At 40.7% G+C, this 15,650-nt stretch overlaps 1 protein-coding gene across 1 annotated transcript in view; it reads right to left on the reverse strand.

The window, feature by feature from the left end:
• Positions 1–5,185: 5,185 nt before the first annotated feature.
• The window catches only part of LOC117552562 (zonadhesin-like), a 51,022-nt gene continuing 40,557 nt past the window's right edge, over positions 5,186–15,650 (reverse strand). Inside the window, exons 14-21 of the mRNA XM_034226136.1 lie at positions 11,808–11,892; positions 10,588–10,893; positions 7,591–7,799; positions 7,354–7,510; positions 6,952–7,262; positions 6,610–6,693; positions 5,831–5,960; positions 5,186–5,702 (exon numbers count right to left, since the gene is read on the reverse strand). Coding sequence (XP_034082027.1) covers positions 5,560–5,702; positions 5,831–5,960; positions 6,610–6,693; positions 6,952–7,262; positions 7,354–7,510; positions 7,591–7,799; positions 10,588–10,893; positions 11,808–11,892 — 1,425 coding nt within the window. The 3' untranslated portion in view covers positions 5,186–5,559. The remainder of the gene's footprint in view (positions 5,703–5,830; positions 5,961–6,609; positions 6,694–6,951; positions 7,263–7,353; positions 7,511–7,590; positions 7,800–10,587; positions 10,894–11,807; positions 11,893–15,650) is intronic.

The raw sequence follows: 15,650 nt of genomic DNA on the forward strand, positions 1-15,650 counted from the left end.
TAAAGTCAAGATGTTTTTGGCTTTGTTTTATTGTTTTTAATTGCAGGGACTAAAGTCAGGATGGTGTTCATCAGCACTTGAACACTTTGAAACCCTTCTCACATGAAGTTGTTGTCAAGAACCTTAACGTTTCCATTTTGACAAAATTTCAGTTAAACTGTTTCAAGTTTTGTTTCAAATGTCTCATTGGAGGCAATTGTTTTTATGGGAATACCAAAATAATACTTAAATATGAAGCACTGTATGTTAATTTTAATTTCTTGAATTTACAAAGTGACTACTGCATAAACCATTACCCTGATATAAAGTAACATGCAGGGGCGGACTGGGACTAAAATTCAGCCCTGGAAACTGACCCAGTCCGGCCACATGAAATGTCAAATGTTAGAAATCCGCTGTTTATTGTTTAAAGTTTTACGTCCGACTCGCTCCTTTTTCCCTCTCTGTGCACAGCTCCAGTTTGGGCATTGGCCTGTCATCAGATTTCATTTTGAGCTGCTTCCTGTAGCGGAAGTTTAGTAAAATTATTTTTGATGAAATACTCCAAATCTCCACCCTCCATAATTGCACTTGCTTCAGTTGCTTGCTACTTTTTAAGGGCAGTGATGACAGTTACAGTACGAACTGAAGTTGATGCGATTTGATTTGATTGTGAGGCATGACGTGCATCATCTGATTGGTCAATCCCTCAATTCTTTTCACCAAGGGAAGCCAATTTCGGCTAGCCTCCTCTCGCAACAGAGTGCAATCTACTGTTTCACCATAACATCTAGAGGGGCGCTGTTTCACTCTTTGTAAAATACTCAATGAGAATGGGGGAGAGATGGGCCGGCGGAATAATTACCGAAACTAAACGAAGTGTTTTTATGTATTTATTAAAATTATAACTACAATCCAAAAAAACAGGGGAAGCCTGGCTTCCCTTGGCCTCCAGGAGAAAACGCCACTGAGTTCAAGGGATAATTCTCACCCACCTCTTGCTCTTGCCCTGCACGTGTGCCAGTTGAGCTGGTTCTTCCAGCAGCTCAACTCTGTCCCTCATCATGAACGCAGGAGGCTGGCTGTATATCTGAACTCACGCCCTCATCATTCTCTTCATCATCTTGCACTTGTTCTAAGCTGCTGCTGATAATGCTCGTAGCAGCGCTGCTGCCAAAAAGGTCTGTCAATTTGCGACATGTATATGCTTCACCTGCGAGTGACTTCATCTTTTTTGTTCTCGCCTTCTCGGCCCCACCTTTTTCTTTTCGTTTTCTTTGATTTGTATCCATGTTTTTTTATTCTTCCTGTCTGCCGCGGCGTCTAATCCCTTCTCTTCGTGTGGCCGGTCTTTTTTCTTCTTCGTGTGTTGTTGACAGATAAGAACCACACATTTTTTTTTAAAAGGGCCGGCCGGCCGTCAACGGCCCTTGACGACCGGCCGTTCTGTGGTTCTCCAGATTCTACAGATGGCCAGTCCGCCCCTGGTAACATGTACTGCGATATAAGATTTCTGCCATGTTTTCCACCACAAGTAGGCAGGGTCAATGACCTGATCCAGCATATTTATTTTTATTTTAGGTGGAACTGCACTTATGAAACACATTTTAATAATCTACCATTATTATTTGGAAAAAATACAATCAGGTGAGTCATGTCAATTTAGATTATTAATTAGATTATTTATTGGGCTCGTTACAATTAGGTCAAACAACAAAAAACTAGGTCATGATTAAAACAATTGTTGTAACTGTGTATTCTAAATCTTCTATCAATAAGAAGCTGAAAAAAAGGAAATAAAGATAATTATACCACGATATTACTTTGGTAAACTGTTCAATATTAAATGATGTTTTACTCACCATTACAGAGCGGTAGCAAGCTCGACAGGACAACGCAGCAAAATGAAAACCGACCCATGACTCTGTCGCTGTTGAGTGTAACAACGGCTTATTTATAGGTACACTCGGGATGACAATAATCCTATTGTCTTCACAGAACATATATCTGCCTTTGTCTTCAGAATTATATCATGTTACAGAAGTTGTGTAAACGTTTTTCTTAATGTAATTATCAGACACAGACTGTAGAAATGTCAAGAATGCAGTTGGAGCTACACTTGAGACTGAAATGTCTAGACCAGTGGTTCCCAAACGGTGTGCCGCGGCACACTGGTGTGCCGTGAGGCAAGTCCGGGTGTGCCGTGGGATTTTGTGACAACCATACGTTATTATTGCAATATTCAACTACACAACAAATAATTATTTTTTAATTTACTATATTAGTACTATGTAGGTTTATATGTACGTAATCTGCGCGACTTGTGCGTCCACATCTCCACGTGCAGTGCTGCATAAACATGGCTGAGTCAGCGATAACTTTCGAGGGGTGGAGGTATGCGCATTATTTTGAGTTCGTCCCATAGACTGTAGGTGTAGGTTCGTCCGAAGAATAGACAGGAATGTGACGGTGAGGTGCAAACTGTGTCCAGACCAGAAGCTGTTATCCACTGCTGTAAACACCACGTCAAACCAGTGGCGTAGCCACCATAGGGCCAGGGTGGGCCCAGGCCCACCCAGTTTACTCATTGGCCCACCCTGAGTCATTTTAATTGTTTTTAATTGTTTTTAATTTTATTATTATTATAAAAAAATGTATTCACCCATTGAGAATATCCAAGCATTCAAAGTGAAATTCAAGTGAACAAATATCGAGTTTAATTAATGTTGTATGTGTTTTATCCTCTGAACCGAACTCATTTACGGTAACAACTGATTGTTGGTTCCGGCGCGGGCCATAATAACATGAGAGAGGCAGAGAGCTGCCTGCAAAATAAATGATGGCTCAAAGTTCACTAATGAACTTTGGTTTTAAAAAAAAAAAGCCAGACTCCAAGAAGAGCCCCCACTGCCCTCATCTAGCAGTGATCTATACGATCATTTTCTGATAACAATGAAATAGCCCCGCCTCCCTCTCCCCACCTCTCCTGCTGCTGGGCTGTCAGAAGAAGAAAAATGTTAACGGAAACTCTGCCGCACGGTTCCCTCGTCCCTTGGAAGAGGCGGAGAGGTGGGTGTTTTTCATCTGCTGGTGGACAGTCCGGAAAGATATAGACAGGGTTGGGTTGTAACGGAATACATGTAACGGCGTTACGTAATCAGAATACAAAAATCAAGTGTATTCAGCTGGCGTTACATTTGAAAAACGAGTAATCTGATTACAGTTACTTTCGTAAACCTGAAGTGAATACATTTTGGAATACTTATTGGAATTATTGGTGGAAAAGTTTCCTCACAAAATGTAAATGTAATTCATTACCGGCAGAACTGTGTGCACACTGCATACTGCACAGCGCTGCAGCATGTCTGTGAGCGAGAGAGAGATGCAGCGTGTCTGTGAGGCCCCGCCCCCGCACGCAGATGAGAGAGAGAGATCTCTTTTAAAATATATTGAAAGTTAGAAACGGAGATGGTTCGATAAAATGTGCAAGATAACGTTTATGTAGCATTTCTTTATTGTCGAAATGATTACATTTATAACGGGATCAAATCAAAGTGAATGGCCTGCTGCTGCTGAATGCATGGGGCAAGTGACTGGAAAAAGTTTTAAAAGTTATTGCATCGTTTCAGATAATAATAATACATAATAATGATAATACATTTTATTTAGGGGCGCCTTTCAAAGCACCCAAGGACACCTTACAATTCATAACATATTCTAAGGAAAGGTTTTAAGACAGTACAAAGAATGCAGTCCGGGTGATGTTTTTTATGCGGGGTGCAGATGAGAGAGCTGTCCAGAATGAAACCAAGATGTAGTGTTTGTGCTCTTGATAAGCCATTAAAACAGTAAAATACGTGTTTCCTGTTCACCAAAACATACCCATCTGTTATGGAAAAAGAAAGTATTCCAAAAGTATTCTAAAAGTAATCTGCCACCGGTACCGGCGGGGATTGTTGTTAGCTTCTGATGCGCTGATGAAAAATCTGGCCCACCCATATTTTTTACAGGCCCACCCTAAAGTACATTTCTGCCTACGCTACTGCGTCAAACCTCAACAAACACCTGCAAAGAACACATGCTAAGGTGAAGCTACCGGACACGCTATTTGTTGTTTGTTGATATCACGTAGTCTGTTCTTCTTCTCTGTCTTCCGGTTGTTGCCTGTTTTGAATGACAAATACACACTACCGCCGCCTGCTGGTAAGGAAAGTTATTGCCACTCACGCATGCGAAGTTCGTACGTGCTCGGCGAGTAAAGTAACGAGTTACTTTATGTAGATAGTAACGAAGTAGTGTAATATATTACTTTTTTAAAAGTAATATGTAATATATTAAACATTTTTAGTAACGACCCCATCTCTGGAGTTGGCGTTCTCTACTCTGGTTTACATGAAGAACAACAGGAGGTCACGGCTCTCTGTTGAACAGGACTTGCGAGTGGCCCTCTCCTCAGTGCAACCAAGGATTAAACAATTCTGCGCGCCCCGACAGGCACATGTATCTCACTAATTAGTAAGTCGGCAAAATATTTACAATAGCACATGTTTCAATGCTGATTGCTGAAATGTTACATTTATAATTTGTAGTTCAGGACCATGGACAATGCAGCTTCCTTGCATTGACAGTTCTCTGTGCTGAATTTCTGCTGAGTTTCCTTTGCCTCATTTTTTATTTTGTGACCTGTCTGGTTTAAATGAGTGTGTTGCTGCTTTGATGAAGCCTAATTTGATAAAGTTTCAAATTAATTTCTGAAATACTATTAATAATAATATTTCATGAGTAATATAGTTGTCTTTGTCACATTTTATTTGGCATTAGTAAATAATTATGCACATTTACAGATATTTTACATGATATGAGTGATAACACGTGTTATAAGGGCTATTTTGCACAATAGGTGTGCCTTGAGATTTTTACTTGTCCTTTGGTGTGCCTTGGGCACAAAACGTTTGGGAACTACTGGTCTAGACTAATGGCTACACCAATGTAACCGCAGTACTTAATCATTTGTCATTCAAATACACTTTATGAACAGGTACAAGTTACATAGTTTCTTTCCAACAATATTGGATATTGATACATAATTGTATTGTCATGCATAACAAATACTTTACCCTAATGACAACGGACAACATCTGATATATCTCACAAGGATTTCTTTAAAAAATTAAAGGTGTGAGATATTTCATGAAAGTTTGTTAGTTCTTAAAAAATGGACTTGAAAGTTGGACATCACATTCTTGAAACAATGCAAAATCCCAGAAAACGGTGTAAGCAGCAGACATGTCTTATTTTACTGTGATATAGTTTGTGTGTATACAATTTTTATAGTCCAAGTCCTTTTAAAGTCTTCATGGCCACAGGTTATGTTCGTTCCAAGTCACATTTTGGCAGCTTAGGTTTGGAGATTACATGCTGTCTAAGGAAAAACTGAAATCTCCTTAACTCTTAAGTTTTTATTAGGGTAAGGGTTCATCAGTGTTGAGCTTTTTTGTGAATGCCACAGTGATGTTACAACTAGTCGTCAACATTTCCACAGAGTATTTTTGATGCCTTATCCCGACGTCCACCAATCTTTCACGCTCTCCAGCTCTCTCCAAACTCTTTAACGTTCTTGGCCCTGGTACCATCTGGCTTCATCATGTCATTGTTTTTTTTACCGTCAAAGTTCCCACACAGACCCCCAACTTTCCTTTTATATATGCGGGGTAGAATGATCCCTGCAGAAACAACATAAACAACAGAGCATTACCGTATTACGTCTTTAACTCTCTTCCAGAAAAAAATTACTCATTAATTGACAATGTATGAAATTACATTGTGATTTAAGGATTTGTTGATGAATTACCTGCTCTGCCATGGCTGTCAAAATCCACGGAGAGGCCAAAGTCGGTCTTCAGGCAGATGCGAGAACAAAGTTCCCTGATTTTTAGACCAGCAGTCGGTGAGGCGGGAATTTTTGTTCTCCTTCCATCCACCTGGAGGGGGACAGAGAGGGGTAATTCCCAATGTAACTTATATTAAGTAGACTTGTCTGAGAAAATATTAAGTTTTAGCCATTTGTGTCAGTGTTACTGTAGTGATGGTTGTTGAGACTGAACAATCTCGACAGCTATTGGATACATTGGCAACAATATTTGGTACAAACATTCATAGTCCCCACAAGATGGTTATTTTCAACCTTAACATACATGTCTCTGTCAGGTTAATTTATAGTAATCACTTTTCAAGTGGCCCCTGCCATTGCAGCACAATCTAAATCCGTTTCTTCAGAACTCTTTACAAAAAAACAACATTATCAGACTCATTTGTACTGAGTTTAGTGCCACTGACTACAGCACTGTTTATGAGCGCCACACTTTGTAAAAAAAATGTCCATCCTCCATTGCTAATGTCCTTACAGCAGGGCCAAGAGGGAAATCTCACATTACAAAGAAAGATACAGCATGCATCAGTTGCATTTATGCTGTTGTAACAAGAAACACTGGTTATTCCACTCAGCGCTTTCACAGATGTCTTTGGGCTTGCAAGAATATGATGATCTTATCCTAATGTACCTGCTATGAAGGAGCCAAAGTTCAATGACATGGAAAGATTAATATTGTTAGAAATGTATTTGATACTTACAACCAGCCTCAGGTTTTTCTTTAATACCACAGTATGATTATACACTCTGATCTTAAGCTCTTGTAAGCTGTAGTTCTCCTTGTGCTCTTCACTTGAGCGATCGTGTGTGTGGTACTTGTTCTTGTTCTTGTTCTTGTTCTTGTTCTTGTTATAGTTCTTGTTCTTGTGCTCTTCACTTGAGCTGTGGTTCTTGTTCTTGTTCTTGTTCTTGTTCTTGTTCTTGTTCTTGTTCTTGTTCTTGTTATAGTTCTTGTTCTTGTGCTCTTCACTTGAGCTGTGGTTCTTGTTCTTGTTCTTGTTCTTGTTCTTGTTCTTGTTCTTGTGCTGTTTACGTGAGTGAGCATGTTTGCTATTATCATCATCATGGTCATCATCATGGTCATCATCATGGTCATTATCATGGTCATCTTCATCATCATCACCATCATACATAACTCTGCGACTGTGGTCTTCTTCACTGCTGCTGTCGTCATGTTGATGACTATCATCCTCATCCTTTACAGTGTTGATACCCTCGATGTAGACATGTGGAAGGTTATTTGGCAAGTAGTTGGTCCGGACCAGCACATACGAGTGGTCACCCTTAAACTTGTGTTTCATTTTATCAAATGATCTGTATTCAGGGTCTTCCCTGATGGTGCAGTCACTGAAGCCTGTGAAGAAATTCATAAATGATTTCACAAGATGTAACATGGTTAAGATATATCACAATTAAAAATAGTTAAATGGTGACACTTGCAGTACCTGTAGACTGGCAGTAATAATTGCCCTCATCATTTTGAAGGCAAACAGCTTTTCCATCGCACTCTTCTTTGTCATCGCAGTCAATCCGACCGACGCCATGGTCTTTCTCACATTCACATTTCTGACTGCAGTGATTGGTGTACCACACATCAGAGAACTGACAAAACAAAAGTAGCCGTAAGTATTTTATACTGTAAAAAACATGTGACTTTGATGAAGAGCTATTCTGTCACTCACATCATATTTGGTGCCATTCCTTTCCACACAACCACATTGTTCGATAGGCACACAAACCCTCTTTTTCTGAACAAAGCCTTCAGCACATACACATCCCTGCACACAACCCTCATCTTCAGTGCAACGTGGTGGGCCATTCAGGTGTGTGCAGGTTGGACTGCAGGCAGGGACACACGTGGTGTAGTGACTGTTCTCTGGACAAGAGGGTGCTAAAGAGAAAGAGTGTATATTATATATATAACAACAAAAGGTCAATACAAAGGTCTATAGTACAATCAGGGCTGAGTGGTAAGTCAAAGCCACATATCACATTTCACAAGCACTTACAAGAGAAGAGAAAAAGAGATCTCCGTCCTCGTGTTTTATTTTTATATGATTTATATAGAGTCATTATTAATTTGTTTTAAAGCTCAATAAATAACAAAGAAGACCTTTGACTGGCACTTTTCTAATTTTGTCCGGAAGATTTAAACTTTAACTGAAACTCTGCCGCACGGTCCCCTCGTTCCTTGGAAGAGGCGGAGAGGTGGGTGTTTGTCATCTGCTGGTGGACTAACCGGAGATAATTACAGCGAGGGAGGGATTGCAATGAATAACAGCAGCAGGAGCAAACGCTTGCCTCGGGGAGGGAGAAAAAGAGCCTCAGCGGAGAATAAACAGAAGGGCAACCATGGCCACCATGCAAGGGAAGTCTTCTTCGCTGTTTTTGTGGTAGACTACAGCGCAACTTACAGGCCTGTTATATGTACTACAGCGTCTCCAGCGCTTTCGAGCGGCAATGGCCGGCCGTGGCCCAACCCCACATCCCCCTGATAGGTGGAGAATTGACCACTAAGCGGAGCACCACTTTTGTGATGTAGAAAAAAATTCAAATCTGGATCAGTCTGTATCAGATCCGTTGCAGCCTCGTTTTTACAGATTTGGGTATGGAGGAAAAGAGAGAGGGTTGTGTTTTCTGACATTTGGTGAGTTCCCTGGAACACCGGGGACACATAATCATGTATAATAGACGTACAAAAGTGCATTTTGCATGATAGGTGCCCTTTAAATAATGTTTTTTTTGTTAATCAAACTAGAGGAGGTGACATTTCATCACAAATATGAACATGCCCAAAGCTTCAGGTTTCAATGGTGCCTAACCTGTGAGGTGTAAAGTATATATTATACCCAATCCATGTATATACGGAAATACTTTGAACTTACTTGGTACAGGTGTAACTGGTGGTTGAGGTCTTGCCGTTGTTGTTGATGGTGGTGTAGCTGTAGTTGTAGGCTGCGGACTGCCTGTTGTCGAATGTGGTTTATTAGTTGTTGTAGGTTGTTGTAGGTTGTGGTATTGCTGAAGTTGGTGGTTGTGGTGTAGCTCTTGTTGTGGTTTAACTGTAGTTTGTGATGGCTTTGGTGTAGCTGTGGTTTCTGGCTGTGGTAGAGCTTCAGTTGGAGGTTGTGGTCTACCTGTTGTCGAATGTGGTTTATTAGTTGTTGTAGGTTGTTGTAGGTTGTGGTATTGCTGAAGTTGGTGGTTGTGGTGTAGCTGTTGTTGTGGTTGAACTGTAGTTTGTGATGGCTTTGGTGTAGCTGTGGTTGGTGGTTGTGGTTGAACTGTAGTTTGTGATGGCTTTGGTGTAGCTGTGGTTGGTGGTTGTGGTTGAACTGTTGTTTGTGATGGCTTTGGGGTAGCTGTGGTTTCTGGCTGTGGTAGAGCTTCAGTTGGAGGTTGTGGTCTACCTGTTGTCGAATGTGGTTTATTAGTTGTTGTAGGTTGTTGTAGGTTGTGGTATTGCTGAAGTTGGTGGTTGTGGTGTAGCTGTTGTTGTGGTTTAACTGTAGTTTGTGATGGCTTTGGTGTAGCTGTGGTTGATGGTTGTGGTTTAACTGTTGTTTGTGGTGGCTGTGGTGTAGCTGTTGTTGGTGGTTTAACTGTAGTTTGTGGTGGCTTTGGTGTAGCTGTAGTTGGTGGTTGTGGTTGAACTGTAGTTTGTGATGGCTGTGGTGTAGCTATGGTTGGTGGTTGTGGTTGAACTGTAGTTTGTGATGGCTTTGGTGTAGCTGTGGTTGGTGGTTGTGGTTGAACTGTTGTTTGTGATGGCTTTGGGGTAGCTGTGGTTTCTGGCTGTGGTAGAGCTTCAGTTGGAGGTTGTGGTCTACCTGTTGTCGAATGTGGTTTATTAGTTGTTGTAGGTTGTTGTAGGTTGTGGTATTGCTGAAGTTGGTGGTTGTGGTGTAGCTGTTGTTGTGGTTTAACTGTAGTTTGTGATGGTTTTGGTGTAGCTGTGGTTGATGGTTGTGGTTTAACTGTTGTTTGTGGTGGCTGTGGTGTAGCTGTTGTTGGTGGTTTAACTGTAGTTTGTGGTGGCTTTGGTGTAGCTGTAGTTGGTGGTTGTGGTTGAACTGTAGTTTGTGATGGCTGTGGTGTAGCTGTGGTTGGTGGTTGTGGTTTAACTGTTGTTTGTGGTGGCTGTGGTGTAGCTGTTGTTGGTGGTTTAACTGTAGTTTGTGATGGCTTTGGTGTAGCTGTGGTTGATGGTTGTGGTTTAACTGTTGTTTGTGGTGGCTGTGGTGTAGCTGTTGTTGGTGGTTTAACTGTAGTTTGTGGTGGCTTTGGTGTAGCTGTAGTTGGTGGTTGTGGTTGAACTGTAGTTTGTGATGGCTGTGGTGTAGCTGTGGTTGGTGGTTGTGGTTGAACTGTAGTTTGTGATGGCTTTGGTGTAGCTGTGGTTGGTGGTTGTGGTTTAACTGTTGTTTGTGGTGGCTGTGGTGTAGCTGTTGTTGGTGGTTTAACTGTAGTTTGTGATGGCTTTGGTGTAGCTGTGGTTGATGGTTGTGGTTTAACTGTTGTTTGTGGTGGCTGTGGTGTAGCTGTTGTTGGTGGTTTAACTGTAGTTTGTGGTGGCTTTGGTGTAGCTGTAGTTGGTGGTTGTGGTTGAACTGTAGTTTGTGATGGCTGTGGTGTAGCTGTGGTTGGTGGTTGTGGTTGAACTGTAGTTTGTGATGGCTTTGGTGTAGCTGTGGTTGGTGGTTGTGGTTTAACTGTTGTTTGTGGTGGCTGTGGTGTAGCTGTTGTTGGTGGTTTAACTGTAGTTTGTGGTGGCTGTGGTGTAGCTGTAGTTGGTGGTTGTGGTTGAACTGTAGTTTGTGATGGCTGTGGTGTAGCTGTAGTTGGTGGTTGTGGTTGAACTGTAGTTTGTGATGGCTGTGGTGTAGCTGTGGTTGGTGGTTGTGGTTGAACTGTTGTTTGTGATGGCTTTGGGGTAGCTGTGGTTTCTGGCTGTGGTAGAGCTTCAGTTGGAGGTTGTGGTCTACCTGTTGTCAAATGTGGTTTATTAGTTGTTGTAGGTTGTTGTAGGTTGTGGTATTGCTGAAGTTGGTGGTTGTGGTGTAGCTGTTGTTGTGGTTGAACTGTAGTTTGTGATGGCTTTGGTGTAGCTGTGGTTGGTGGTTGTGGTTGAACTGTTGTTTGTGATGGCTTTGGGGTAGCTGTGGTTTCTGGCTGTGGTAGAGCTTCAGTTGGAGGTTGTGGTCTACCTGTTGTCGAATGTGGTTTATTAGTTGTTGTAGGTTGTTGTAGGTTGTGGTATTGCTGAAGTTGGTGGTTGTGGTGTAGCTGTTGTTGTGATTTAACTGTAGTTTGTGATGGCTTTGGTGTAGCTGTGGTTGATGGTTGTGGTTTAACTGTTGTTTGTGGTGGCTGTGGTGTTGCTGTTGTCGGTGGTTTAACTGTAGTTTGTGGTGGCTTTGGTGTAGCTGTAGTTGGTGGTTGTGGTTTAACTGTAGTTTGTGATGGCTGTGGTGTAGCTGTTGTTGGTGGTTTTGGTTGAACTGTTGTTTGCGATGGTTTTGGTGTAGCTTTGGTTGGTGGTTGTGGTCTATCTGTAGTGTGGGGTTCATTAGTAGATGTAACAGGATGCTCTTGTCCTTCTGTTGTTTGAGGGTTTTCTGTCATTTCAGGTTCTGGTTGATGTGAGGGTTCAACTCCTGGGTGCTCTGTTGTCAGTGGGTGGGGTCTAGCTGTAGTTTCAGGACCAGTTGTGGTAGTTTCTTTTGGTTTGGAGGTTGTTGAAAGCTGTGGCCTTGTTGTTGTGTCTGGCTTTGTAGGGGATTGTGTATCAAAAGCAGTTGGAGCTAGGTCTGTAATGATATTTCACAAACAAGTCAGACACATTCCCAGTTACAATGTGTGTGAACAAAATTGAATGTCAGCAAGAGAAAATAGTTACCTCTGCAGTGTCCACGATGAAGTGATACATCATCTATAGCAACATCAGACTGATCATTGGAACCTATTTGCCCCTCAATTATAACCTGAAATAAATTGCACAGGTTCATGCTAAAGTACAGTATACCCAACCCAGTCTCACGGCATTTCGTGTTCACCAACACGATTTTTAATCTATTGATTCGTGTTCACCAACACGATGTTCCCCTTTTTTTTCGTGTTGCACAGCACGATTTTAAAAGCAATGTATTTCTACTGCCTGCAGCACGTCTTTTTCTCCGGTCGGGTCGAGGAAGACCGGAAGCTGTGTGGTTCATAAAAACATGTTCTTACTCAATATCAAGCCACAGTTATTGCTTTTATTTGAAATCGTATAATTTCGGACTTTTGTTGACGTCTGTGAGGAAAATAAATGGGGCTCAGAGCCTCAGGATACGGAAATCTGTATTTTTAAACATTTGTTTTCTTCTAATTCGATATTCTTTTCAAAATAACACACTGTTATTTACTCACCAATAACACACAATTATCCTTGCTTTATTTATTGGTTTAATTCCATAATCTCGGGCTTTTTTTGGCGTCCGTCAGGAACTGAATTTCAAAATAAAAATAACCGGAAACAGACGTAGGCCTATAAGGGACATTTCGAGCATCATTGCGATTGTCAACATTTCTGAGTTTAGGATGGCCTAAAACACTACACTACCCATAATCCCCAGCTATCGTTTAGGACTACAGTCCCCGTAAGGTTACGCAGAGCGTCAAACAGCTGTGTGAAATGGAACAAAACCACGCCAGACTATCCAAAACTGGAATCGAACGCCCCCCCAGAACTACACATGCTGGCTGTGTTTCGCAAAATGTTCTATGGGACGTCTCTACTGAACTTTTTCATTTTTACCACAATTAGAAGTTGCCAGTATTAAACACATTGGTGTTATCAAATATAAAACATATAATTAATAAATGGGTGAAAATCGCTTGTGTCCATAATGCGCAGCATTAATACCCACATGACAGCTCATTGTTACTTTGTAATTCTACTCCACTACAATTCAGAGGTTAACCTGGTATTTTTACTCCACTGCATTTATTTGAGTTACTTTGCAGATTCTGATTAATTATGTGAAATATAAACAACCCTTAAATCAGACTTTAGTTACACCTGAGTAAAATTCAGGTAAGGTGATTGTCAAGTGCCAACAATCAGGACAGATATTTGATAGTTGGTGCTTGAGAAGACTAAACATGTATCTGCAATTGACATGAATGGAAACGAGTAATAAAGTATATTCATTACTCGTTATTCTCTACTAATAGTTAATTAAAGACTGTATATTATGGCTATTTTGCACTTCCCTTTCAAGATTTTCAAAGGTGTATTGACATATCATATACACAACTACGGTGTAGTTATGCAATGAATGAAACACTTGGGTCACAGGTTCCTCAACAGTGCATTACAAGACATCTATCAATATGTGTGTACCTCCACCATTAAACTGTCATATTCTGCACATTTCTTATTCTATCTACATACATAAGAGTATAACTCATATGTATAATATCAGTTAAAATAAGTGCTTCAACATAGTTAACATTGCAGGAAAGCAATATATTAGACGTTAAGTACTTTGTCAGGCTTAATATTTATCTGTAGATAGATACCCCCAAAGTTTTTTTCTTATTTAAAAGAAGACCTTAATCTGTTATTTATGTTTAAATAAAGGTTAATTCGTTTTTCTGTTTTGCACCTCCTCCTATTAATATCTTTGTACATTCTGCACTAAACTGTTTTATTGTAGAGATCACTTATAGTATCTTCTTGATTTTTTATATTCTATATTTATACTTTCCCCCTATGAAAGTATGTACTCTTAATATTTTTTTAATCAAATACAAATTCAATAACGTGCTTTAACCACTAGGTGGTGCACACAAGGTACACACAGCCATAATAACTTTGTATTATGTGTAGGACACTTTTGTTTTCGTACAACATCTGAAAATGTGTAGTTTTATGCATGCCTTCACATAATTTTACAGCATATTGCTGTACTATTTCAGACTCAGTATTTACATTCTTACATTCAAAGAAAATCAGTAATATCTTTAAAAACTACAGTCCTTTTATCAGGGCTCGCAATTAACGATGTCCCGATGTCCCGGGGACCATCAAAATTCCTACTGGGACACAAATCTATTTTGTCTGGGACTATTTCGGGACAGTGAAAAAAAAATTAAAAGTAAACTTCAAAATGGGTGTTATTTGCAAAGTCATTGGGCTGTCAAATCATAGAATGCATTCTACGTCATCCACTCTGCTGCTGACTGCTGCTAGACTCGCACCAATGCAACGGTCACGACAGTTAAAAAAGTAGAAAGACATGCTGAGGTGGTTGAATAAACAGCCCCCTGATGCAAGCCCCAATTCTGCCGACTCCCGAAACGAAAACATCCCAAGTCCTGGTCATGATGCATCGTCTTCCACTGTGGTAAGTTAGTTGTCTTAAGTGTCAATGTTAGCTAGCGCCAACTAACGCTAGCAACTGAAGTGTGCCTTACAATCATGGATGTATAATAAGAACTGGATACAGCGTGGGAGGCGGGGCCTCATTCATTCCTATGAGAGCTGCTCATTAGCGCATGATGATAAAATGGCCCAACTTTTGAGAGAGTGAAACGTCACAGATTACCCAGCATGCCTGAGAAGTACCCGTATGTGCGCTCATAGAGCATGCGCAACTTTAACCAAAATGCTCGTTCACATCAAGCACGTCAATTTGCGTACACGTAACGGCACCGCGCGTTCATGACAGCATGGTAATGGATGTTGTTATCATGGATTTGATATGAACGAGGCGGCAGTTAGCAGCTAGCTAGTAATGATGCTAATGTACACATCAATCGTTATTTTATGTACTTATATTACGCTGTAACAGGATCTAGTGATATCCAACAGAGCTTCATTTAGCATGAAATAATTATTGCACTGTATATATATATATTTATAGACAGTGCAATAAGCTTCTAAGTGCAATACGAAGCTACAGGGACGTTAATAATGTCGGTAATATTAACTTTATTTAATACAACATTTACGGTACAAGATGTAATCATACAGCCCATGTAGCATGATAATGAATTACAGCAAACATGTGCAATATATCCATTATTACAGCTCCGTGGGATGGCAGTAAGACGATATGGATCCGTTCTTATTGTGCATCCATGGGTAAAGATAAACGCAACTCACATTGGTTTCTCAAACAGCATCTCTGTAAACTATGTGTATTCACTGAATTTCACTCTCTGCCTTTAACGGCTCGTTGTAGCTCCAATAGCTTCAGCCCCCACCCTCCCTGTGAGCACAGTGTGCTCTGATTGGTCGGGACACGTAACATGAACGTGCCGGGCGAAGCGGTGCCGTGGGTTAGATGCGCGTTCATAATGCAGAGGGAAATAACTCTCAGAATAACGTTATTAGCACATTTTTACAACTTGAGGAACAAATGTTTTTAATAAGGGCTATACAAGTGTTCATACTGGGTAGTTTATTTAGTTTTAAAAAAATGATCTAACGAGTTACAGACCACTCTTTCCCCATGTAAGTCAATGGGAAAAAGTGTTTCCGGGCCTGGGAACCAAACGGAAGTGTAGTACCGCCGTTTGGCCAACACGAATATTTTCATCTGAGTCCGGCGCACTTCCTGGGGGCTTGCTTACAATGCAATGGGTGAATGAGTGAGAGCAAGATGATTGACATTCATGAATGAAGATAGAAGATAAATAGATCAATGAATAGATCAATTTATATTCCTATAGTACTACTGACTTGTGAGGA

The sequence above is a fragment of the Gymnodraco acuticeps genome, unplaced genomic scaffold (assembly GCF_902827175.1).
Source record: "Gymnodraco acuticeps unplaced genomic scaffold, fGymAcu1.1, whole genome shotgun sequence".
Classification (NCBI taxonomy): Eukaryota; Metazoa; Chordata; class Actinopteri; order Perciformes; family Bathydraconidae; genus Gymnodraco; species Gymnodraco acuticeps.